Source organism: Stegodyphus dumicola, chromosome X2 (assembly GCF_044657685.1).
Source record: "Stegodyphus dumicola isolate Sdum_Otavi_A_Nest chromosome X2, ASM4465768v1".
In the NCBI taxonomy this organism is placed as follows: Eukaryota; Metazoa; Arthropoda; class Arachnida; order Araneae; family Eresidae; genus Stegodyphus; species Stegodyphus dumicola.
Window position 1 is genome coordinate 181705272 of NC_140781.1, and position 27949 is coordinate 181733220.

The 27949-nt window shown below is 32.6% G+C and overlaps 1 protein-coding gene across 4 annotated transcripts in view; it reads left to right on the top strand.

Moving 5' to 3' along the window:
- Positions 1-27949, top strand: part of LOC118184214 (3'-5' exoribonuclease 1-like) — a 72436-nt gene that overhangs the window by 11495 nt on the left and 32992 nt on the right. For 2 of the 4 annotated variants that reach the window (XM_085809099.1, XM_085809100.1), the window contains exons 2-3: positions 13331-13445; positions 24235-24460. In XM_085809099.1, the coding sequence (XP_085665225.1) occupies positions 13331-13445; positions 24235-24460 (341 nt within the window). Of the gene's footprint in view, positions 1-4204; positions 4812-5311; positions 5448-13330; positions 13446-24234; positions 24461-27949 lie in introns of those variants that run through there. The other 2 variants (XM_035353850.2, XM_085809098.1) reach the window with 2 other exon arrangements.

Sequence of the window (27949 nt, forward strand, 5' to 3'; positions counted from 1 at the left end):
ATGTTTTATTATGGAATTAAAAATTAAATGCGTATGCGTAAAGCATACAAGAAAAAAAGTTTGTGGCTTTGAGGTCTGGATTTTAGATCATTCTGGATATTGGACCTGCAGATCTCGGACTTTGTACTCTGTATTTATGGGTGCCCCTTGGCGGAAATTGGGGATTTTCAGCAGTACATGGATACCGAGTTTTTGCAGTTGTTTGCCTTGTTATTTTGGCTTTGTGTAGCGGCGATTTTTGCAGCAAACATCGCCACTACACAAAGCCAAAATAACAAGTGAAAGAATTGCACAAACTTGGTATCCATGTGCACATCAACCTATTTTCACTTAAAAACACATCAGAGAATTGCACAAACTTGGCATTGCACACTCTCTTTTCTTTGTCCATGTACACATCGATCTATTTTCACTTAAAAAGGTCAAATGAGCAGCCAACAAAAAATATAATCTCAATAAACTACATTTTAAATGAAACAGTGAAATAACATAAAAGAGGAAATTCATCTTAGCACTGCGCAAAGGAAATAACTATTAAAGTATGTTAATAAAAATAATAATAATATAATATATAGTTTAGATAAGTTCTGGCAACAGTGAGTGACATATCGAGCTACAAGACATATCATGAATTGTTTCACATACTTTATTGACTTTATGAAGTTTGATAGTCCCTGTAGCATCAAGGCTGCTGGAAAAGAAACTTTAGTTGCTCTTGGTAAAGGTACAGTATGTGTCAAAACAACTATTGGTAGTAAAATCCAAAGAATTTACCTTAAAGATGTTTGGTATGTCCCTGAGATAAACAGAAATTTATTTTCTTTACTTGCTGCTCAAGATAGAAATCCGAATAGTAAATTTATTTCAACAGTTACAGAATGCTGGTTAAAGGTTAATGGTCAAGTAGTGCTTTTTGGAACTCGCAAAGTATATGGTACTTTATACAAGGCAGCTATCGAACCTATTATGCCTGATAAAATTATAGAAGTGCATGCTGCTGAAGCAGACAATTCCTTGTTAGAGTTATATCATCAGAGATGGGGACATCAAGATAAACGTCACATTAAGAACATGCTTGAGAAAGAATTAGGAATTAAAATCCCATTTGAAAGAAAATTGTGTGAACCATGCATTTTTGGCAAAGCACATCGTTTACCATTTGGCATAAGAAAGCCAGCCAGCAAGCCTGGTGAATTAATTTCAGCTGATGTCTGTGGACCTTTTGATGAATCTTTCCAGAAGAAAAGATACTTAGTTGTGTTTAAAGATAGCTACACAAAGTTTCGTTATGGGTATTTTATCAAGGAAAAATCTGCTGTTGTAAATATGTTACAACACATGCTTGCACACGCTAAAATTTTAGGACATCCAGTCAAAGAATTTCTCAGCGATAATGGAGGCGAGTTTGACAATGACAAAGTGCGTGCTATTTTGCATTCTGAAGGTATAACTCAAAGACTAACAGCACCTTATTCTCCTGAACAAAATGGCTCTAGTGAAAGAGACATATGTACAATAATCGAAATGGCAAGAACATTTAAGTACTCAAATTCTGAAGCTCATTTTCCTGCAGCAATATGGGCTGAACTAGTCAACACTGCCATATATGTACTAAACAGAACTGGCAAATCATCAGTGGAAGGCATGAGTCCTTATGAGCTATGGTTTAAAAAGAAACCTCGAATTAAGCATCTTCGTATAGTAGGATCTGTGTGCTATGCCCATATTCCTAAACAAAGAAGAAGGAAAATGGATAATAAGGCTACAAAAGCTTATTTAATTGGTTATGATGGAGACGAAAGATACCGATTATGGATCAAAGAAACCAATAGTGTGATCTGTTCACGGGATGTTATATTTAATGAAAAGCTCACAGATTGTGAAGAAAGGGTGCAGTTACCTATTCAAGATCAAGATAGCCTAATTTCTGGCTCTGAACATCAACAAAATTCAGAAAAAGATAAGTCAGAAAAGTTTCTTTGTGAAGAAGACAATTCAGAAAAAGAGTACAACAAAGAAATATCTGGAAATATATCAGAAGAACATTCTGAAAGAGAAGAATGTGAAGATATTAATTTGCAAAATAATGCACAGTCAAGATTCCTAAGAGATAGAGCTGACATGAGAAAGCCAAAGCGTTTTGAAGATTATATAATGATAAGTGAAGCTTTTATTATTGATTCTGAAGAACCTGAATCTTATGAAGAAGCAATCAACTGTAAGCAAAGTGTTAATTGGAAAGAAGCTATGGATTCAGAGATGAAATCATTGATAGAGAATGAAACATGGAGTTTAGAAAAATTACCAAAAGATGCTAAAGCTATACCATGCAAGTGGGTTTATAAGATCAAAAGAAATCCTGATGGATCTATTGATAAATTCAAGGCTAGACTTGTTGCCAAAGGATGTACTCAACGTTTTGGAGTTGATTATGATCAAACGTTTAGTCCAGTAACAAAGTTAGGAACTATTCGTTCAGTTTTGAGCATCGCAGCCAATGAGAAAATGCATCTTTCTCAGTTTGATGTCGGTTCAGCATTCTTATATGGAAAACTTGAAGAATCTATATACATGCAGCAACCAGAAGGATATAGTGACGGTTCGAAGAAAGTCTGTAAGTTGAAACGCAGTTTGTATGGACTTAAACAATCATCACGCTGCTGGAATAAATATTTTGGAGATTTTGTGTCACAGCTGGGCTTCAAGACAAGTGAAGCTGATCCATGCTTATATATAAGAAACAATAACGGCAAGAAGCTAATCGTATGTTTATATGTAGATGATGGTTTAATAGCATCAACAGATCTACAAGAATCTGAAAAATTTCTCAGAGAATTGAAGTCGAGATTCAGAATCACAACTAAACCAGCAGTATACTTTCTTGGACTTGAAATTAAACATCTTGAAGATGGAAGTATTAAAATTAATCAGCAAGCTTATGCAAGAAAAATTCTTCAAAAATTTGGGATGGAAGATTGCAAGCCAGTGTCAACTCCTATCCTGAAGGAAGGTCTAACTGAAAAGAAAAAGGAAGATAAATCAAACAGAGAAATTTTTCCTTATAGAGAAGCTGTAGGAGCTTTAATGTATCTTATGTTAGGCACAAGACCAGATTTAGCTTACTGTGTTGGCATTCTATCACGTTACCTAGAAAATCCTTCGAAAGATGATTGGAAAAAAGTGAAACTTGTATTCAGATACATAGCAGGTTCTCTAACTCAAGGTGTTACATACAAGAATAAATACAAACCAGGAATTCTAGAATGCTATAGTGATGCAGATTTTGGAGGCTGTCAAGAAACAGGAAAATCAACGAGTGGAGTAGTGATATTATATAGTGGTGGAGCTATATCATGGATTAGCCAAAGGCAAACAGTTGTTGCAACTTCGACGACTGAAGCAGAAGTAATTGCAGCTAGTGAATGTTCTAGAGAAGTAATTTGGTTAAAGCGACTATTTAGTGATGTAACCAAGTTACGTGAAACTCCAGTAATTCAAGTAGACAACGCCGCTGCAGTGAGACTGTCACAAAACCTGGAGTTTCATCGACGCACAAAACACATTGATATCAAGCACTTTTTCATACGAGAGAAAGTTCTAGAAAAGGAAATCATTGTGCAGCAGGTACCTACAGAGGCGCAAGTTGCTGACATAATGACTAAACCTTTATTTAAACCGAGACTGTTAATTCTTTGTGACAAGATGGGACTTTTGTGACTCTTTTCTTTTAATTTATTATTATTATTTTTTTTTACAAGGGGAAGTATTAAAGTATGTTAATAAAAATAATAACAATATAATATATAGTTTAGATAAGTTCTGGCAACAGTGAGTGTTGTCGTCATCAGGAGATCGTGCTTCGCGATACTGTCGTTCGAAAGAATAGCTATAGTTTGTAATTCCAATAAAAGCATCGTATTTTTGCTCTGCTGTTTGTTTTCTCTATTTTTAGAAATACCTTTTTAGGTTATGTATTTTTAAGAAATACTTTTTTTAATAACCACTTACCTTATTTAAAAATTTCCATCTCTTCAGTCAAACAAAATTCCTTAACAGCATCCAAAAACTTCCTAAAATTATCTGAATTGGAATCTGTATACTGGCATTGCCACAAAGATAAAAGTAAAAAATATCCTCCGGCATTTGACTGTACGCATTTCCTTCCCACAAACAGGAGACTTATAATGGCTACTTAGTAAACCTTCATTTACACACCAGTCAGTTAATGCTCTTTTCCCCTTCCGTTCCAAATTGTACAGAAACTTTAAATTAATTACCACATTCAGCCGTTTTACTGTCTAAACCACCAAACAAGCGACGAACTTCCTAACCAACACACACCGCAAGCCCTTACAAATCTTTTCCCCGTCATTCAAATTCACTGCAATCACGCAACCAATTATGTCATAATAGGGTTTCCATAACATTCAACTATTCGCGTTACCATAAATGAAATGACTTTGCAATAAATAAAACAAGAATGTCGCGATAATACAAGGCACCCTTAAATCTATTCTAACCGATTTACATAGTAGTCATTATTAGTATCCTGTTTGTACGAAGGAAATGCATATGATCAAACGCAAAGATCGTTCAGATGGCTTTGAATGGGTTTATCGCAAGAAAGGTTTATGCAAGAAATGCCACTGACAATCCGCCACTATGGAAGATATTTTTTATTCTTTATTTTTTGGGAATTTACGTTGTGATGGCAGTATACAGGTTCTAGTTCAGATAATTTTAGAAAGTTCTTGGATGCCGTTAAGGAATTTTGTGTGCTCAGTCTAAAGACGCAGAAATTTCTAAATAAGGTAAGTCGATATTTCCTTTTTGTAATGCATAGATGAGAAAACATGTATTTCCCTTTTTATGTTATTTCATTGTTTGATTTAAAATGCAGTTTATTGAGATTATATAGTTTGTTTTAATTATGTTTTATTGCATTATGTTTTGGACGCAATTTTACTGTGTAGGGCATTAGACGTAAACTGGAATTGCATCAATTTTTGCCAAGGGATACCCTGAAATATATTTTTACCAATTTAGAACTTTCAAAACTCCTCATAGCATTTATCCATGCAGGGAGTCTTTGATAACAAGGTTTGTAGCGGTCCTTACAAGTGCTTATAAGTCCTTATATTTGAAAATAAAATATAAAGGCCCTTATAGGTGCTTACTTTTTCTTTAAAGCCCTTATTTATTTATTTTTTTTTTAGTGCTTATTTTTTGCTTTTAGTGCTTTTTTTTTTTTAATGAACGTGCATTTTTCCCCCGTACCAAAGCCGAAACTAAATAAACAACTTTTCTTCCTTATATGCAACGTCAGATGGTGAATCATACTCCTGGAAACTGCTTTCCCCCCTTTCTCTGCATTAACGTAACCTATGGTGCACGCGAGAGTACAGACAGGTGCACGTCGTTCTGTTGGTCAAAGAATTGCAAAATCGGTAAAAAATTCCGGTACATTCGGTATTCTTTTCCTCCCTCCCAAATACTACATACATTTGAATTTCTATCAAGATTTTAATAATTTGCTTTCTCATTCCACGTGGTCAGTTAATATTCGTGTTTATTATTATTGTTATGCTTATATTATGAGCATATGAATGAATATTTATAATATAGTTGCAGTAACTGCTGAAGTATAGATAAACTTCCAAAAATGGGTGTGTTTTTACTCAGATTAGCTATCTAAGGAATAATATTCGGAATGGCTTAAATAAAAGGAAAGTAACCGAATAGTCAAAATAATTTCTTTTTTCTTTCTTTTTTTTTTTTTTTCCCAATACATTATACAAAGAGGAGAACAAAGCCAACCTATCCATCACATGCAACGGTTCTGTTTGGTGCTTCAACAGCAACAAACAGAACTGTTTTTTTGATCGTTTGATTAGTGGAGACAAAAAATAAGTCCTATATGATAATCCAAAACTCAAATGGCAGTTTTAATAGGGGCTACAAAGGGTTTGCATCCTGAAAAGGCACTTCTGGGTGTTTGACGGAGTATTCGCGGAATTTTTCATTTAGAATTGCTGAAACCTAGAAAAACTGTTAATGTAGACCTTTATTGTGAACAATTGGATCTAGTGAACCAATCTTTAATTGAAAAATATCAATTGTCAATGGAAAAGGCATCATTCTGCAATACGACAGTGCAAGATCGCACTGTGCAAGACGAACACTGGAAAAAAATTAATGAATTGGGGTGGGAGGTACTGCCATACTCAGCCAATATCGCCGCATTGGATTTCCATTTATTCGGATCCCTACAACATTTTCTTAGTGGCAAAAAATTTGAAAATTTGGATGATGTCCAAAATGTCCTCTCTAGATATTTTACCCCAAAACCAATTGACTTTTATCGGTCTGGGATTGAAAATCTGCACATTAGATTTCAAAAGGTTGTTGATAACGAGGGTGATTATATTATTAATTAAAAATAAAAACTTGTTAATGTATTCGTTTGAATTTAATGTAAGAAAGCGGCATTACTTTCCTGTCCCCCTATTAAATGAAACGTCAATTTTTTAACATACCTTTTTTCATGTGCATGCGTTTAGGCTTCCCACCACCATCTCCTCCATCCTCTAGATAGGCAATTCAATTAAATTTTTCATTGTTTCTGATCATCCACTGTTAATCAACATTCATCCTCTTACTCATCTCAGACATATTCAAATGATGGTGCCCACAGCAAAATAATAGCAAGTTTAAAATCCAAGACAATACCACGCACGTGCAAGCAAACGCAGCAACTGAAAAAATAGTAAGAACCCAAAACCTGGGTCCATACAAAAGGATTATTATTACAGAAAAGCAAAGCGGGCTTCCAGATTTCATGAACAATCACTACCGCTTGGAGATTTTTTTCAGAAAAAAAGACAAAGCGGACCATACAGTGAAAAATTAGCCGATCATGCAAATGCAATGTATATTACATAGTTAAAAAAAGTTTTAAAAGATAAATTATATTTCTACGTCTTTTCATGATGTTATGCAATTGTTTAAATTTTGGGAAGAGACCGGTCAATAGAATAGGATAAAAGTAACTGAATTTGTCTGTATTCATTCCATGAAAAGTTAAATCATATTGGTTAGCTCAATCATAAAATATTATTTTTGTGTAATTTGAACATCGTCTATAACAGTGGTTTCAAACTGGTGGCTCCCGAAGCAATTTTTTATGTTGTCCGCAAATATTTTTCAGTCATGTATTTGGTGCAAAGATTTCAATATTTTATTTATTTGAAGTCCAAGTTTATGTTACATTCATTGAACATGAACTTGAGTAACACACTGTAAGATCTATCTCTACTATTCCACATAAACTAAATTTAGAGCCTACAATGAACCTGGTGAATTCTCACAGGATCAAATTACAGGCGTGAATAAATTACCAGCACAAAAGAAGGGTGAAAATAACCCTTTATTTAATTTAAATAATTAACAGAAAGGCATGATCTTTGTTTTTTACAATGCCACCATTAACTTGCGGTGAAACTGAAACGTAAAATATAATTCAAGTCAAAAATCCTGTTGACGTAATCCACAACTTTTGGCATGGAAATCTTGAGAGATGGCAAGTTGTCAAAACTAAAAGTAGCAATGACTAGCAAAATTCACCACCATGGGAGGTGCAAATCATCATTGTCCATGGCAAATTATATAATTATCACAGCATTTGTGAAAAATGTAATATGCAATAAAAATTGTTCTTTATTTCAAGGCTTCGATCGTGCACCACTCGACAACTGTTTGCTTCTACAAAACTTTTCCGTAGGATTGCTGTATTTATCGATAATAATGCATTGCAAGGTACGCTCCTTTATCGCTGTCATGGCTCATCATGACAAAGGTAGGAAATGGGTTACTCGTGTTCTTATCTGAGGTACAGATATTGCAATGCATTGCTAGTTGTCTTTACTTTTTGCTTAGGCATCTAAAAGACTCTTCCTGAAGGAGATTTTAACATGAATCATGGCACATTGTGCGCATAATCAAAGATTGTCTAGGGTTAAAAAAAATAACATTTATTAACAAACTTTTTACAAATCGTAGAGACATTACGTTTTTTTTAAGCAAGAGATGTGAAAAATGTGCAGTGTCGTCGCTGAGCTTCGAACCTGGACCTCTGGAATACGAGCTGAGTGTGCTACTTTTACACCATGAAGACATGCCGGAAGGAGGGAGAAAATACCTCTGCATACTGTGCCTTTTAAAGGTAACTGGGGATTAGGGGACCCAGTCATCAAATCCTGATGGTGGCAAATTATTGTCCACCACCTTTTAGTCCAGGTGCCACTGTAGAGTCATCAGGTTGTTTTGAAGCAGGAGATGTGAAAAATATGCAGCGCACTTGCTGAGACTTGAAGCTGGACCTCTTGAATATGAGCCAAGTGTGCTACCGTTACACCATGAAGGCATGCTTGAGGGTGGGAGAAAATAGTTTATAAAACAAAACAGAACCATGGATTACATGCAATGAAAAATGGATGCTATACACAAACAGTACTGTGTGATGACTGGTAATGTTGCTTTTCCTGGGGGGGGGGGAAGAAAGCAGAGCCTGATATTCGTGGGAAGAAAGTTTTATTGTGTATTTGATGAGGGCAAAGAGGTGTAATCCATTATGAACTTCTAATGTATGGTAGAACTATGTTAACTTTGAAATACTGTCTATATGTGAAAACTGCATGATGATAACTGTATGGTTTTTTTCATGGAAGATGATTTTAGAGGCACTGGTAGTGATTAAATTACTTTTAAGGTTATACCTAATTAACTATTAATCTAGATTAAATTTGTTTCTGTGTTTATGATAAATTCTCATCTATGTATTTCGAGGTCAGAAACTTTAGCCTTGACAAGAGGTAAAACTTAAGGAAATGGTTTATTCAAAGCTATACCTTGTAGTACAACTAAAATGTAACAAAACATATCCTCTGCTTCTTGAGGTATCTTATAATTGTGAATGCTTAAATATGTGCAAATCAACAGCTAGTTTCTGTGCCTAAATCCAGCTTCAAGTATTTGTGACTTTTAGGTCTATTAACACAATTATTTGCTATTTAAACTCAGTGTAATTTGTATTCTTGGGAAGGCTCATGGAAGAAATAGAAATAAAGAATTAACTTTAAAATAACTTATTAGCTAAAATAAACTTTCAGTAGTGTTCTTGTTATATCACTTCAAAGTTCATTTGCGAGAGCAAATACGCTTCTGGAACTGTTAAATTAAAATATAAGATCATTTGTCAAAACTGTGTATTTTCTTTAAAATACTAATTTATATAATATTAACTTTCTTTCGAAAGCAAACATAAATGTCACTTTCATTAAAACAAATATTTTTTTTTTGACTTTTTCCATCTGTGGCTAATTGGTTAAAGCTATGGCACCAGAGTGCAAAAAGGAATAAAAATTTTTAAAAGATTTAAATCATATATTTTTGATTTTTTTCTGCATGAATTTATTAAATGCTTTCATGCATTGAAGATTTTCATTTTCAAAGTAGTTAACCTCTGATTAGATGTCTTTGCACTCCACTTTGGCTGAGAATACAGCATTTAAAATATGAACCAGTGCCGTTGCTATGCTTGTTTTGCATACTTGATGATAGTTGTCCCAGTAAACACTGCATGAATACGGGCGATTGTTTAAAAAAATGCCGCATTATGACAAATTGTTAAACATAAAATTTTCTGTTTTGTTAAAGGTTTATAAACTTGAATTTGCTTTATGTGATGTAACCAAAGAATAAATATCTTGTTTTATTGCAGCAACCATGTTTTTTTTTTTTTTTTTTTTCCATGTTATATATTTACAAACCACTATTTACAAACAAGCTGGAGTTGTTGGACATGAGTCATTAGGCTGAAGGGCAAATGGCTGAGAATTGTAATACATATTTTTACACAAAAATTAATATAATTGTACAAAATTTTATTTATTAATAGCATGAAATACAGTGAAATATTTTGGCAGCTGTTTGACATTAACTCGTAAAATCAATTTAATGTAAATTTATACAAACTGACAAGTAAACAGTCTTCCACCCAAATAAGGCGTTTGCTATTATATCTTTTATGAAAATACAAATAAACAAACAATCAATAGTTATAACTATAGGAATGTTGCTTATTTCTGCAATCTGCATAACTTTTTCAAAACTCTTTATTGCACACATTATATTTGAGCTACTACCACTTGCATTCAGTGCTTTAAATGAAAGAAAAATTGTTTTGCTGCCTTTTCAACTTATGATGGTTTTCACAATTTTCTGTGTACAATTCTAAATGAAGAAAATAATTCTTTCAGTCCCTCCTGATGAAGATCTTGCTGTGCATAATATTTCAATCATATCCAGTTCTTTATCCCTATGCCGTCTTTCTAAAAAAAAAAGCTATTGATTTCTATCACATAAGTGTGATCAGTGACTCGATTGCCTGATTTTCAAAAATCGTTCCATTCAAAAGTGGAACCTGAATTATAAATTTCAATGTAATGATGAACAAAGCAATATTCACACATTTTTCTTTTACTGATTCCAAATTCTCTTCCTTTTCAGATGTTAATAAAGCTTCAGTTTCAAATTTTGATGCTAAAATATATGTTAAAAATGAGCTGTTGATGTGCTTTTTCATATCCTGTTTTAAATAATTTTATTTATGATTTATTAAGATTTTTAAGCTGTTTTTGATGTGTTCCCAAATTTTAACATCTGTTATCATGCTTAGTTGCTTTAGATACTCAGTAACATTGGATATATTTAAATTTTTGGCCAATAAATTATATAATAAGATATGTTATCTGAAACAATATATCCATAAAGAAGTGATATATTCATAAAATATATGCTGAAAATTGTTTTCTAATTTTTTTCTCATTTTTCCGCATTTGCTACACTATTCATTACAAAACTACAAATTTTATATTTATATTTGTTTGCAACTTTTTTAATGGCATTAACAGCAAAAATAAGTGAATTTCACTTATATGTTGTGTTAATGATGTGTCAATTATTTCCATTAAACAAACAGTTCCATCCAGTGCTTAAATTGCGCCGGAGCCCGCCTCCGCTACTTCTCAGTTTTCGAGATAAATTATAATTGTAGCCAGAGCACACCGGAGCTCTAAATAAAAGGGCTGCAGTACTTCTTTTATGTAAGGTAACCACAATTTTAGCACATGATTTTTTTAAATAGTAAAACATGTGTTCAAAATTAATTCTTACTTCTGAATTCTGTGTTTCCCTCGCACTCAAGCCTTGCACTGAGGTTGAGACTTTTAAGGGAAAGTCCCCCAATCATATGTCAAAGGCTTATTCTTCAGGATATGCAATGAATTTATGAGAATGGGTAAATTTTATATTCCTCAAAGAACTAAAAGTGATACCCTGGTCATGTACGTTTCACGCTAGTTTCTTACTGCACAGCTCCTGTAGACTTTCTGAATGATGTAACCAAATGGGAGGACCACTGGTGTCACTTGTACAAAGAAATCTTGTGTTTATTCTCATGTTGTATTCAGGAAAATTATATCGGCAGGGCATTGCGATCAGACAGTCTTGAACTCTTTCCTCTTTATTTTCAAAGCTACAATTTTCCGTTAAATCTCTTTCCATATCCTCATACCATTTCTAGAATTCTCACTATTCTCCTTAGGGGAGCTTTAATCGTTTTATCTTTTTTCCTTGGTTTGCTGCAAGAAAAGAGTGGTACCTGTCATCCCTTGAGATAGTATATTATGCGTATAATCAGGGCTTAAACTTAGATGGCAATTGGCTGAGCTGCTTCTTAGAATCTAAGTGGAACTGTAATTCCAGATGATGCTACAAATAAGACAAGTCCGATATTTTTTTTTCTATTTAACTATTTAAAATTAGTAATTTATTAGATTTTTCTTTACCTCTTTAAATATTCTTAATTTTACTTAATTAAATTAATAATAATTTAAATTTATTATTTAATTATTTTAATATTTAGCTGTTTTATTTCTTTCTTTTTGTTTCCTTAATCACAGTCTTCCAAAGGGTTCAGGCATTTCTAATTTTAAAAATTAAGCCCTGGTTCCATTTAAGGTTCCATTATGAAGGTTTACGGTACGATGAAGGTTACGTAAACCTTCATCGGTTTGCCTTCCACCACACTTTAAATCATGTCATCCGACTAAACAAAAGTTAGCTTCATTTTATTCCTATGTTTTCTGTGCTTTTCAAGTTTGCTCCTCCAAACTAGCCCTTGATGAAGAACTAAATTATTTAAAAGCAATAGCTATTGACAGGGGCTTTTCACCCAACATTATTAATCAAGCAGTTAAAAAATTCTCATCTCAACACACTAAAAGCCACACTCTTATTTTAGGAGATTATAAAAATTCTGTTGTCATTCCCTTCTTTCCATCAATTAGCTATAAAGTTGCACATATTTTGCAGAAATTTAACTTTCGGGTTGTTTATTCTCCCATCAATAAAATGCCAACTTCTATACTCAAGGACCCCATTCCGGATATGAATTCCTGGGGTATTTATAGGATTCCTTGCCAGTGTGGTTTAATTTACATTGGCCAAACTAAGAGAGCCTTAAAATTTCGCATCAAAGTACATGAGGCATGTGTTAGAAAAAAGGAAACACAGAAGTCTTCTGTTGCTCAACATTGTTGGTCCGAAAATCACACTTTCAATTTTTCTGCTGCTAAAATTATTCAAAAAACATCTTCCATTGGAGAACTGGATTTTCTAGAGGCATTTCACATTCATAAAAATCTTTCTATTCTAGTTAACGATCCTAATTCCAATCCAAATTTGCCTTCGGCTTTTAGAGAAATTATGTTTTAGTTCTGGTTTCGCCAACAGATGGCGCCACTTGCTTATTCTTGTCCAGGCTTTCTTATCTCATCTAATCATTATTTCCTATCTTGTTCATTTGCGGTTTTGCAGCTGAAGATGGTGGTTCTGTAAAACCATCGAAACTAGTCCTGTGAAAATTTTGTAAATATAACGCTGATTTTTGTTGTTTGACTTCTGAATTAGTATACATAGGCTTGTTATATTAATATTGTGATATTTAAATTAAATCTCATTGCCTTGATTTATGCTTTTTTCAACTTTTTGTTGTATTTTTGTATCAAATAATGTTTTAAACAGAAAATAAGTAACTTATATTAGTTTAATTTTTGTAATGTTTGAAACAATAAAATACTGTCATAGAAGTGGATGCATTTTATTTTAGGTGTTTGTCTCTGATTGATTGATTATAGTGTCAAGAATTAAATCACATAAAATTGTAGACCGTATTTGATCAATAGTTTATATATTTTCAACTTTTTTGCAGAATGTGATCCAGATTCAACTAAGTTGATCAAAAAGCGCATTTTGATGCGAATGACTGCTGCGTCTAACTCAGAGCTTCAGAACATCCTTCAGAAATTAGATACCAGTTATCTTTTGTATGGCATGAGTATATCATTTTTTTTTTTTTTTTTTTTTTTTTTTTTTTTTTTTTTTTTTTTTTTTAAATGCTGATAAATTTTATTTGAATATGGTAATTATTTTGTATTTTTAGTTAAACCAGAAGTATATAATAGATATAAACTGGATTTAACATTGCTTATCTAATAAATATAAATATCTGATATTTGTCAAAAGATTTTCAGTAATAAGTTAATTTGTAATCAGCAGTAAGTATCTGGGCTACAGACCCCACTCTATTTAGGCATATGAAAAGATAAAAAAAGAAATGTAGAAATTGAAAAAAAATTACAATTTGTAATATTGATACAGTACAATGTCTGAAATCCGGATGTCTAGTATTCAGAATGATTTAATGTCTAGACCCCAGGACCTCTAACAAAAACAAACAAAAAAAATACAAAAAAAAAACTCCATGTCACGTTCAAGAAGCTGTGGCTGGCCAATGAATATGCATCGATTGCACATTGGTCTCAACCATACTTTCGACCTTTGTGTAGTTGTGAAGGGGTTAACCCTTTTTTTAATCTGATTTAAACAATAAGTGAAGCCCCAATACAGAATTGTTTGGAGTGGGATGTTGCACATACTGATTTTCTTTTTTGGACATAACAGTGGTGAAGAGAGAAAGATTCTCAGAAATGATCGGTCAACATTGTTACTAGTGCTCTTTCTTAACCTTCTAATTTGATTCAGATTATTTGTTTTTGTGGACTACTATTATAAAATCTATCTTATCAAAATCTGAATTTTTTGTTATGTTGAAAAAAGCTTCTAATTCTGGAACTGCAGTAGGATCTACAAAGCAAAAACTTGTTTTGATGTCAATCAAAGAAAAAGTGGAATTGCTGCAAAAAATGGGTAAAGGCATATCCTTCTCAAAACTATGCAAGAGTATGGCATTGGAAAGTATAAGGAGGAAAAACAGAAAAAATAATTTTTTTGGAGGGGGGGGATTCTGATACTTCACTTGCAGTGAATAACAGAAAAAAAAAAATCATTCATTATGCTAAAAGTAACCATCATGTCAAAGTGACACACCAAAAGCATGCCACTGATAGGTACAATGCTAATGCCTCAAACCAAAATATATCTTGAAGAAATGCACTTATATCGCCATGTTTTGAGTCAATCTATCAAACTTATTAACAGCAAAAAAATTGTCTCCAGAACAAATTTATAACACTGAAACTGGTCTTTTTTGGCAATATATGCCCCAAAATACCCTGGCAGCTTCTGCAGAAAAATCTCAATTCATGTCACAGATTCCAAAACAAGAGTAACCGTTATGGCACCTGCATATTTTCAGCCATGCCTCTGCAAAAGGCATGTACAGTTTGTGTGAGGACCACACAGAAATTGTAACTTTTCATAATAGAAAAAAATGTATGACCTCAGGCATTTAAAAGATTAATGATTTTTCCCTGTCATCTGTCATTCGAATAAAAGAATATGGATGACATAAACATTACTGAATGATTGGTTTGAAAATCATTTCATACCGGAGGTTTGGAATATTTGAAATGGGCTTATTTACCAGACAATGCAAAAATTTCCATGATTGTAGACCACTTTTTGGCTTATGCTTTACTTAAAGGTTTAGTAAAAGATAACATATCTTTCTTAATCTTTCCTCCAAAAGCATGCGTTATTCAGTCAGTGACTATGGGAGTACTGTGTGTTAAAATGTAAATGTATTGTAGCTGAACAGTGAAAAGGACCTTTCAAGAATATTTGAAATATTTTAACTCAAAATATGCTCTGTGAAGCATTGCAGAGTTGTAGGAGAATGTGTTTGCTGACATATAAAAAAGTGCTTGGTCTAATTTATGGCCTGCTACCTATTGCTTGGTAATGGTGATGATAGCTGCTAATCTGAAAGTTTTTGGATATCATGAGCTAAAGACTTTTCCAGTTAATGGAATTTATGAAGAAATGTAGAGACATGATAAAAAATGAAATTTTTCATTGCCCTATTCATAAATCAACTAATAGACAGAAAATCTGCAGTATGGTTTTATACAGGATTGTGGAGTCGGTAGGGAAAATGACAGACCTCCTGGAATTTTAAAGACTCCGACCCCCTCATATATATATATATATGTGTGTGTGTGTGTAAACATATATACATGGATTACAGCTTATTTTTTTAATATAAAAGAAGTAATAGATGCAGGAAAAAATTTATTGTATAGCAAATTATTTATATTAATTAGCATTTATTATAAAAGGGGAAAACTGGCATTAGTTATTTCTAAGAAATAGTATAGCTTCGGCAAGATCTTTGTTGGAGGGCCATAGATCCGATTTGATAAACTTCAGAGATGAGAAGAGTCTTTCCACACTAACTTGAGTAGGAGGAAGAGCTGTTACTGTTTGGGCTACTTCTTTTTAACTTTTCAGGATAAATTTTTATTAGTTCTAAAAGAGGTGTCTTGCAAGCGCAATCATATTTCTCTATTCTATTTCAAAGGCCGTGTAGAAATCTTGTTTGTATCTTTTCATTTTAATATCTAAAGACTCTTGGTTCTTTATTTTCATTTGCTTTGCCTTAGCCTTTTCAATATTATCCAAAATTGTTTCTCAAAATCTAATTCATCACTGGAAGTGGATGATGATTCTCAATTGCAGTGTCTGTAGTTTGACGGTCCTGATTCGAATTCTCCAATTGTTCTGAGAATAATTTCATTCTAAATAAAAGTTCATAGATGGCTTTCTTTGCCTTTTTAATTTGTCCATCATCCAAGAAAATTTGTTGTTTCGGATCTACATATATTGAACCCAGCAAGATCTCATTGTCTAGCAAACTAGTTTCTCTTTTCTTCATTGAAGAAATGATTCCTTCTGCAATAAACCCTCCATTTCAGAAAGAACAAACATCACATTCTTCCATTCTCATCTTCTGTCAATTCTTCAGATTGCAGCTTTTTTGTGGCTATATATGGTGTAGAAAGAAGAGTTTCCAATTCTGCAAGATCATTCCACAGTCTTTCTGTTAGTGAAACATAAAACCCTTATCACATATGATATTTGTTACCGGAACAAAATGTTTGGTAGAACAGTTCCGAGAAACGCTCTTTGGCGAAATAGGGTTACCATCTTTACTTGGTAAACAGGCTGAAAGCCAAACAAGAATCAGTTATCGCTCAGATTGGTGAAAGTGACTTTTCCTTTCAAGTGACGTTTGCTTCTTCATGTTGTTTTGTATCGCTCACACTCGTTTCGTTTTAAACTTTATTGTTAGTAATGGAAGATAATAGAAAGGTGATTGCTATCAAGTTAATCACTTTGATCTCCACTCTGGCACTTCAAGTAACAGATAAACACACTTCTGGTTATAGCAATCAATTACATCAGTAATAGCCAAATTCTGTATACACTAAGAATAGTTTAAAACGTGTGCTGTATAAGTCTATTTATCAGACATTACTTATGTGTATTTTCTGTTGTCTGCATTCCAAATGTGATGGCTCACTGGAAAATTTGTGACCTGGTAAAAGCATTTTCTTGACTAACTTTATGGCTCATAATTACTGTTCTGTCCATTCAAATAAACAAACAGACAAACAAACAAACAAAAAAAAAAAAAAAAAAAAAAAAAAATAAGACCTATGACAAAAATCTATATGGCTGATATTTACATCCTCTCAGCCAGCAGATACTATTCAGTAAAATGAAGATCAAATAAAGCATATGAATACATGAGCAATCAAATGCAAGCAAACAACATGTGCGAGTTGTTTAATGTCCCATAGAACACTCGGTAATATACCTAAAACACATTAATTATACCAACTCTAGAAATTAGGTGGTGCACATCATGAGTTTGTTTTATGTGATTATGGCAAAGCCTCGAGGGATATCTGCCTAACAGGAGGGAATCCCTTTGTAGAAGATTTTTTAAAATTGGCTTGTATACCAGTTACAAATGGGGAAAACCAAGAAAACACCCATGTAGCCAGCTCGTTTGCGGCATTCTAACCTGAGACAGAACTACCAGTGTTCAATGATGCTTCGGCCAATAGTAGGCCCATGCACTTAATTGGAAAGTACAATTCATTATGTAAACAGACATGAAGGTAATAATCAGTTGTGTACTGTTTTAAGTAATCAAATGTTATAAATGCACAGCTGTTACATTTCTTATTATTTATTAGTCATATTTATATTACGTGGATCATACATGTGATATAATTATGAATTAACCCAATAACAAAATGTGTACACTCTTTAGTACTCAAATGCTCATGAATTATTTTTCAACAGATTATTACATATTCATAATAATTTGCAAAGAACTGATGACTACAGTTGGTGCCAATTACATGATCATTATATGAATTAAAAGTAACTTCAAATAAACTTTTTGGCAATGTTCATTTTTGTATTCATACATATATATATATATATATATATATACACATCTAATAAGTCATATATTTACATACAGATAAAGAGATGCAATGGTTTAGAAGTTGTTAATATATATTTATTAGTATTAATGTAAAGAATAAGATTTATATCAATCAATGTATATACAAATGTTTTTCATCATGCATAATAATAAATCCATAAATTTTTAATGTTTCAATATGTAGCATTTACAGTAAAAGTATAGTTTCTAATGTATTTATAATTCAAAAATATTTCATTAATAACATGAAAATAATAGACAAATATAATGAGCATTCTCATTATTACATAAGCTATGCTTTTCTTTTTTTATGCATCTTTATGCTGTTTAAAATGTGTCACTGATTATGCAATTAACAATTTAAAAGATAAGTAATCAGGAGAAAAGCCGTGCATATACAAACGGATTTTAAAAAATTATTCAACTTAAATTTAAGAAATAAAATTCTATTATATAACAGTAATAATACACGATCAGCACGAAATTTGGCAGAATCAATAGGCAATCGGTCAGTAGGCATTGGCAATAAAAAGCAAATTAATAGGTGATCGGTCGGTGAAGTGTTGGATTAAGTGCTAAGAAGTGCAAGCATATTGTACAAAGTCTGAAATCTGAATTTCCAATGTCTGGGCCTCCATGCTCACCACTGTTTTTAAAAGTCTAGGAAATGAGGATCTAATTTAAAAAAAAAAAAGGAAGGAGGGCCAAAAAAGCAGTATTTTCCAACATTTAATGACATTAGATTGATTGGCAGATGCTTGGATACTGTATAAACCTGGATGCTGGGACGTATATGTCCCACACATTCACTGCATTACATAAGGCTGAAAAATTTAGTTTACTATGGAGATTTAAAATTTACTGCTTAATGTGGAGCAGGAAATACAGATCCCCATGAATTTGATTTTCTATTCCTTGCTGATTGAATAATTGAGTAAATGGTTTCAATACATAAAAAATTTGTCTCCATAGCCAACATGAAAAGGTTAAAACGCATTCAGCCTATAATTCTTATCTGCTGTTTCCAGTTTTCTCAGTTGATTTCATGAAGAGGAGTGATGGGTTGAAGATTCCTCAACCCAGTAGTCTTTTAAAAAAATCTCAAAAAGTGAGGTAGTTTTGCCTCAGGAAAAGTCATTGCATTGTCAAAAGGTGATCCGTTTTGCACAGGAGTAAATTCAGTTGGAGAGAGAGGCAGACATCCAGGTCTGGTGGGTGTGGTTTCCAGAGAAAGTACTGGTCACATGATCTAATAAAGCAACCAGAACTCTTGGATTACTGTTTAGTAAGCAGCAGCACAAACTTGAGGACAAACAAACAAAATATGCGAGGCATTAAAGTGGTCAGTCCAGCTTTATAAGTTCAGTATTAAAATTATTATCATTTACTTTCAACACATGGAAGGTCATCAGATTGCACCACTTGTTTAGTAGCTTGGCCTTTTGCATTTACTTCCTGAAGAATGCAATATTGATTGACATTAGCCACAATCATGCTTCTGGACCTTCGGGGGGGGGTTGTGCAGGAGGATGGGGAACATTCATCTGTCTGACCTAAACAATAAGTGAAACACCAAGGCATATTGTTGAGCACAATACTTGCTAATGCAGATTTTCTTTTGCTGGGATAGTAAAGAGAAAGAAAGAATTCAAAAGACTTAAGCTCTGCTCACATAATAAATCGTGCTGTTCTATAACTGTCTAATTTGATCTAGTTCATTATTTTTTGCAGTCTATTATTGTTACAGCTATCTTATATCAAAATTGATGTTTGAATTTCTGTTAATGTTGAAAAGATTTTGTAATTCTGGAGCTATAGCAAGATCTGCAGAATGAAAGTATATTTGGTATGTAGCAGCCGTGAAACAATGCAAGCTTAAGGAAATGCAATTTCCAAATTAAACAAAACAATAACTTTAGCTGACTGTTAATTTTAAATGCTGTAGAATCCAAAATATTCTGATTAATGTAATTTTTGATGAAATGTAGGGACATGATAATAAATGAAGATGATACACTGAAGAGCCAAAAAAACTGGTGTAGAATATATGTATGCAAATAAGAGAGGTATGGAAGCAATCACAGTAAAGTGTGGTGATCAGCAGTGTTAGAACCAGTCCTCAGTTGTTAGCTTTCATTCATAGTTTGACACAGTGAAGAGTGGCAACCTTCTGATCTTTGTTGTAATTTGTTAGTGTGCTTAGGATTTTGAAAATAAACATGACGCTTTAGAATATTAGATGTAAAATTGTTTTAAGTTCATTAGGAGAAATGATAACGGTTAGTTCTTGCAAATCTCGAACAAGCAGTGCCTATATAAGACAAGTGTCTGTCAAAGTCGTTAGATTGGTTACTGCTGCTACGGCAGGTTATAAAGTTTTAAGTGAGTTTGAGTAGGGTGTTATAGTTGGCATTTGAGAGATGGGACATAGCATCTCCAAGGCAAAATTTGGACTTCACATTTCACAAATGTCTCGTAAATATTGGGAATTCACTAAAACATCAAATCTCCGACATTGCTACGGATGGAAAAAAACTTGTGAAAGAATGGGACCAACACTGACTGACGAGAAACATTAAATGTAGCAGACGTGCAACCCTCCCTCAAACTGCTGCAGATTTCAGTGCTGGGGCATCATCAAGTGCGTATGTGCAAAGTATTAGATGGACCGTCATTGATATGGGCTTTTGGAGCTGAAGGCCCACTTGCGTACCATTGTTGACTCCAGGACTCAAAGCTGTATACCTTACCTAGGCCCGCCAACACTGCCATTGGATTGATGGCTGGAAACACATTGCCTGATATGACAAGTCTCATTTCCAGTTGTATTGGGTGGATGGACATATATGGTTATGGAGGCAACCTCATGAATCCATTAACCCTGCATATCAACAGGGAACTGTTGTGGCTGGTAGAGGCTCTGTCAAAGAATACGTATTGTTAAGAAAGAAAACTTCTCCACAACTGGAGTATCTCCATCCCAACATAGAGGGAAACAACTGTGCATGCACGAAACATCTATCACCAAAACATGAAGCCGGCGTCAAAGTTTGAAGTACAGGTTTATCAAGAGTTCGTAAAATGAATATAATTTTTAATTTTAAACTTTAAAGGAAAAGAAAATATTTTTTTGCACAAGTAAATTAATTAATGGGTTAGTTATTTTGAGCAAATAAAAGTACGAAAATCCGAGTTTAAGTTATTGCGAAAAACTTTTGTCAAAGAAAATTTCTTCTTAACACATGAACCTAAATTTCCTGTACACATTGCCAAGGGGAAATTCTCGCCGTCAGGTTCTGTCACCAAATTCCTTGGCGAGTTTTTCCTCTGCTTTTTAGCGGCATAATAGCAAACTGGTTTACATTATGTCTATGGAACCTTTCCTTCTTTGCATAGACGTTCTTTGGCTCTTTCATGGCATGGGGCTGTGTGCAGCTGGCATGATGTGGTATCCCTAATACATCTAGATATGACTGTCAGGTGACAGATACATAAACATCCTGCCTGATCACCTGCACCCAGTCGTTTCCATTGTGCATTCCGATGGACTTGGACATTTCCAGCAAAACAATGCTACACCCCACACATTGAGAGTTGCTACCGAGTAGCTCCATGAACAATCTTCTGACTTTAGATACATACAATGGCCACCTAGATTGCCATACATGAACATTATTGAGCCTGTCTGCGATGCCTTACAAAGGGCTGTTCAGAAGAGATCTCTGTCATCTTGCACTCCTATGAATGTTATTTATTTATTTACTATTATACCTCCTGCTTCACCTCTTAATGGGCATTACAGATCAGTCATGTTATCTTGATCACTGCACCAGCAACTTTTTTTGGTTGTTTATCTTCTCAACTTTATTATTAATAAACAGATTTAACATTAGTGTATTACTTTTGTTGGGTGCTCCAACTTACAATGTTTTGGGTATGTTAGTATAAAAATTAGCAAACAAGGTTAGTTAGTTTAGATATATTTACATATGTGCATGAATAGAGGTTTGCTCCCTTTACATTTCATCAGGTGCCTAGACCTGGTTATCTTCTATGATTATGTTTCTCTTAGAATAGACATATTCTGTGATGTTTCTGATGCCCCCCTGTCTGTAGTAATTCTGAAGAAGGTCTTTGAGGCTATGCAATCCCTGGAGCTGAGGAAGTCGTGCAGGATTCATAGTGTGAATTACCTCCAGTACACCTTCAGACATTAGTCGAATCCATGCCACATTGTGTTGCATCACTTCTGCGTGCTTGTGAGAGCCCTACATGATATTAGGCAGGTGTACCGGTTTTTGGTCTCTTCAGTGTATAACACAAGTTTTTCATTGTGGTGACAATGCTCCAATCAGCGATCAACTAACAGATGCAGAAATCTATTGTTTGTTTTTGCATTGTATAACATGTATTACTTGGCCTAATAAATCAATGTAATATGTGACTACATAACCCCTTCACATAAATTTCAAAGAAATACATTTCTCAGCATTTATAGACAAAATAATAAATAATAAATCTTAAAAGTTTATTGCGTAACTTTGAAAACGAAATGCAATAATGTATTATAGTGGTACTTGACTCTTACAAAATGTCTAATGCATAATATTCTTAATTGCTTATATATTACCAAAGAAAGTACTGTAAGTGGAGCCTCTTGATATACTAAAAATATAGTAGATTTCTTTCTCTTAAAGGTTGATTAACTGTAAAATTATTATTGATACTATTTTTATGTGTGCCTGTTGGTTGTTCAGTGAAATGAGTGGAGTAAGTGACAGGTGCATAAATTGAAGGCTGTTTGACTGACAAGAGGCTTAAGTGAAATAGCAGTAAAAGTTAGTGCTATGCTACAAATTTCATATGAAGGAATGTTAGTTTTCCCAGCATAAGCATTTAAAATGGATGAAAATAAAGGACATTTATTTTGCCTGATTCAATTTTCTTTTTAAATATTTTCATATAAGCCTAGAAACAGCTGTAACTGTGTCAGTGTAACAGCATGGCTAGCAACCTCCAGCTATATATATAAGGCTACATTTTAGTTTAAATATGTTGCAAATAATAATTTTTTCTTAAAACGCTGTTATAGAGTATTGCTTCTTTAAGAAAATATTTTGAAATGTGCAGTGTTGTTCATTTTCAGTACCCAAGTGCAATTAAAAGAAAAATAGAATGTACTATTTCTCATTTATTAGCAATTATTTTTTAACAAGGTATCAAAGAAATCTTGCCATTTGAGATATAAAAAATTTGAGATTAAAAAACTGAATATCTAGTTTAAAAAAAACTAAATACTGAATTCGAGATTAGAAAACTGAATAAAAGCTGCATATCTTTTGGATGTTAACCCTGCCTTTGTTAAGTGTTGCTAATAATTCATCTAGGTTCAAATCCCATCAAAATGGGCTGGCTACTTGGGTATTTTTATAGATATCCCAGTGTGCAGCATGATTATGAGACATTTGTCTTAGAATGTCCTTCATGGAGGCATTTTTATGATGAATTATATCAGCTTTACTATTAATCCTCTGGCTACTCATCCCATGATTTCCGCGGGCATGTTTTTTTCTTCCTTTACTGAGGAGCGCATCCCGTTTTTTTTTCCCGTTTAACCACTGAAATAAATTATATGCAGTATTAGACATTTAGTTTACGCTTTACCAACAGATATCGTTAATTGTCCACTAAATTGCGGCGTTTGAAGGCACGTGGTATTACCGCTCAAACTCCACTTTTTGCCGCTTTTTTCTTACAGAATACCTGCTAGAAAACATTCAGCGATTATCTGGATTATTTAATTAAATTATTGGATTATTAATTAGATTTATTGAATCTGGTGCAAAGGCTGTGAAGTTGGACTTCACAGAGTGTGAAGTTTGAACCCTTCTTTGAACTCTATTACACTAAACTGCATTTCTAAGATATTTTATCACTTGGTGCTTTATATTTCCTTAAATTTTATATATTTTACTTTTTTATATTATGCAATGAATAGAAATTAACTGTAATTTGACTGAAATTTATTTTTAAAAAAATTTTTTTGGTAATAACATCTGAAATTGGTTTCTCTGGTAACTTAGTTTCTCATGATAAAAATCTATATAAAAAATATTTTCTAGAAAGGAAAAATGCATTTTTCAATTCTCCAATATATATAGATTTAAAATATGAAAAAAAAAAAAAAAAAAAAACTTACATCATTTTTTAAGCGATTTCGGTCCACAAATTCAGTGGTCAGAGTGTTCAACACCTAATTAGTGAGACTTTCATGTTATTTCTTTTTAATATGTGCAGATCAGTTGTTTAATTTCAACCTTATCTAATTTTTTAATTATAGAATTGTATTTTAGGGCAAGCAAAAGTGTAATGAGACAAAGAATATGTGATATATGTACCACTGATAGTTCTGCTGCTGAATATGTATTAAAAAGGCAAATGGAAACAAGATGTTCCTATAATTATATTTGTGTCATTGACTTTGAAGCAACTTGTATAAATTGCTCAAGTAAAACTTTCTATCCGCATGAAATTATTGAATTTCCAGCTGCAATTATAGATATCAAGAAGTTAAAAATTGTGAGTATTTCTTTGATATAATCTCTTCTGTGTGAAATCCTAATAAGCAACAAAGATTCATATTGTATATTCCATTGGAACTTATGTACAGGGTATTCTAAAAGTCAAGAAACATTTAAAAAAAAATTGTATTTCAGTGAATTTGATGAATGTGGTAATTCGACTAGCATAAAAATTCATAATACCATGGGCCATAAAAAGTAATTTTATTCAATTTTTTTAATTATAATTATGTCTGATAGATAGTACTACTTCCATAAAGAATGGAAAATGCCTTGTAGTGAATTCTGAATGTTACTGCCATCATTACTGAGCAATTTAAGGTGATGAGATAAGATATCTGGATGGCAGAAAAATCATTTCTTTAAGGATACTTGATATATGCAACTGCAATAATTTTTTTTAAATTGCCAGTGATGCTGTGTACTTGTGGTTTTAAGTAGCTCTATTACAAAAAATCTTAAGATTTCTAGTCTGGATATTTGGATGGTCCTTAATGCCGAAGGTGATGGCTTATTATTCTGGCTTATTATTCTTATTTCCTAACAGTTAAGAGTAAGAATTGTTTTCATGACAAGCAACATGGGACAATATAACTATTCTGTATTTAGATACAATTATCTTTCTGTGTTAGAAAAATCATTATTTCACAACAGCTTAGTGTAATCCTGACCTGGGATAGTTCAGAAATAAAGCCATGTGTGGAGAATAATATTTAGTTTTATCTTAATGGATATAATTAAAACTTACCATTAGAAAATTATTTTACCCTTCTGTAATTTTATCCATTTTTGTTCTCTTTGCCTTACCACCTGCCATAAATTTACTGAAATGCAAATTTTAAAGCTATTACTGACTTCTAGATTTTTTTTAAAGGACTAGTTTAGTGCAGAAATAAAAGCAATCTTGCCTGTCTGTTATATGAATTTATCATGCTTCACTTATAAAAGGCCCCAAGTTATTAGTTGCTATGATATAGTACAGTGGTTTCAAATCAAATTGTCCATGGGACAGATTTTTTTTTTTTTCTTTTTCTTTTTCTTTTTTTTTTTTTTTTAAATTTTTATTGAGAAATGTTTTAAGTAAATTTAAAATTTTGCTTACTAAGTATTTCAAAACATAAATAAATCATAATAATACGGCAAAGGAAAATCAAATTTATATTTTCTATCTGAAATTTAAAGTTTGGTACCTGCAAAACATTTTTATTCATTACACTGTTACTCAAATATATTAATGGCTAAATATTCAGACTGGTGTTTAAAATAGTTCTAACATGTTTAATTAATCATTAAATATATTTTAATATAAATTGAAAAATTATAAGAACTTTCCTAACTTTTCAGAGATAATTTTTCGAGGGGGACAAAATAATGGCAACTTAGTTTCTTTCTCTTATCTATTTAATTTTTTGTCAATGTCTAAATAAAGTACATACTTTTGTATGTGTACAATTGTAAATGGCTTTTGATGGCTCTGATAAAGTTTATAGCTTTTAAGAGGAAATACTAAAAATTATTTTCATGGCAGCTTGTAGATGTTCATTGGTCAATTGGATTTTTTTAATTATCTTTTAATTATAAAGAAAAGCTATTCACGTATAAATGTTTTCCGGAACAAAAGAGATAATTCTTTATGCAAAAATTCATAACTGATTTATGTGGAACAAGTATGAATAAAAGTTAAGAATCTGTATCTTCAAATCTTTCCACAAGATTTACATCATGCTGTAAATTAATTCAATTACAAATTATCTGGTGTATTATTTATGTTTGGTTTTGATGGTAATTAACTAATATTAACTCTTACTTCAAATAACTAAAATCTTAAAATCTTTGAATTTGCAACAAATATACTGTTGAAAAGCTTTCATCGGCCACATATAATTGTTTTGGGAAGTGCATGTGACCCACGGACCACCAGTTTGAAACCACTGGCATAGTATACTGTACTTACTAATGCAATTTCTTATATTTTTTCTCTAATATTATCTCTTGAAATTGATAGGAAAAAGTTATGGAGTGTCTGCTAGTTCTAAGTGAGAACTTATTTTGTTGGAGTGTATATGAAATAGACATATCAGCATGACTGTTATTGCTTCAGCATATTTTTTTTTTTAAATTTCTGCATTGTATATTGCTGTTAATTTCTTAAACAATGGGTCTATGCATTGCTACGTTTTTATAGGACTGCGGGTAAAAGCAAAATTTTGTGCTAAGCTTTGTAATTTAGTCTGGAGATTTTTGTAAATGGTAAAAGAATCTAAGCAAGTAAAAAAATTATTTCTTCAGTATTCTACTGTAACTAGTTGCTGGAGGTGAACCTTGGGATGTTAAAATGGGAAATGTATGCTTTCATGGAGTTTGAAGATATTCTATCTTTTATTTCTACTTAGAAAGAGAATGTATGGCCTTGGCTAAGATTTTGAAAGATCAAATGCAAATAATTCTGAAAAATTCCTAAAAGTGATTACTATAGTGGAAGAGTTCATTTTCTAAATTTAGGAACTAACTGAAAATTATGAAATAAATTAAAAGTTTCTAAATCTTTCTCTGAAATTGTTAGAAGGAATTGGGAGGAGAAAAGAAATATGTGAGTAAATATGGCATAAGGTAGGCAAATGTTAACTCTAGCAATGCATACCTTGCAAGATTTTATATCATATCTGAGTCAATTCCGGAAGTGCGTAGTTTTTCCTATAGACCAGGGATGTGCAAACTTTTTCAGTTGCAGGCCAAAAGTCGGAAACAAAAAGTTTGGCAGGCCAGGATAAATTTTTCTAAAATTTTAAAAACAATATACAAGTATTACAATTTAAATATTTTAATGAGCTGCATGAAATTGAAATTTCGTTTCTAAAAGTTCCTTATATTGAGTTTCGAAGTGAGATGTACTGAATCTAAGGAACGAGGGTAAATGCTCATCTGTCAGTATACTTCTGAAATGATTCGTTCTAAGTTTCATAGTTGAAGATACTTGTTCACATATGTAAGATAAAGCAAACATAGCACTCATTATCTGGGCATGAGATATTAAATTTGGGAAACTTACTTTCAATAATGCTTTATAAACTCTAACTTTGGCACATTTAGAAAAAAACTGCTTGAGATAATTGTTAGATTGCAATTCAAGCTGCAGATCTGACCTCACTGCTTCACAGTTTACGTTGAAAGGCATGATAAAAATATTTCATACTGCTTGAAAATCTTGAAATCTTGTTCGAACTCAAAATGCAGTTTTTTCAAATCATCTTTATAATTCTGAAGCTTCTCTTCATTACTGAGTATATTGAATTTAACCTTGAGAAATGAAACAAGTCATTCTTAGGTAGCTACCCAGCAAACAGATTAAGTTTTCTTATAAAGTTTTAAGTTAAAATAATTAAGATTAAGTTTTTTCTAAGAGGCCTAATTCACCTATATTGGATTCCCATATGTCTGCTACCCGAGAAAGAGATAACGCTTGTTGGCTCCAATCTACAGCTATAAC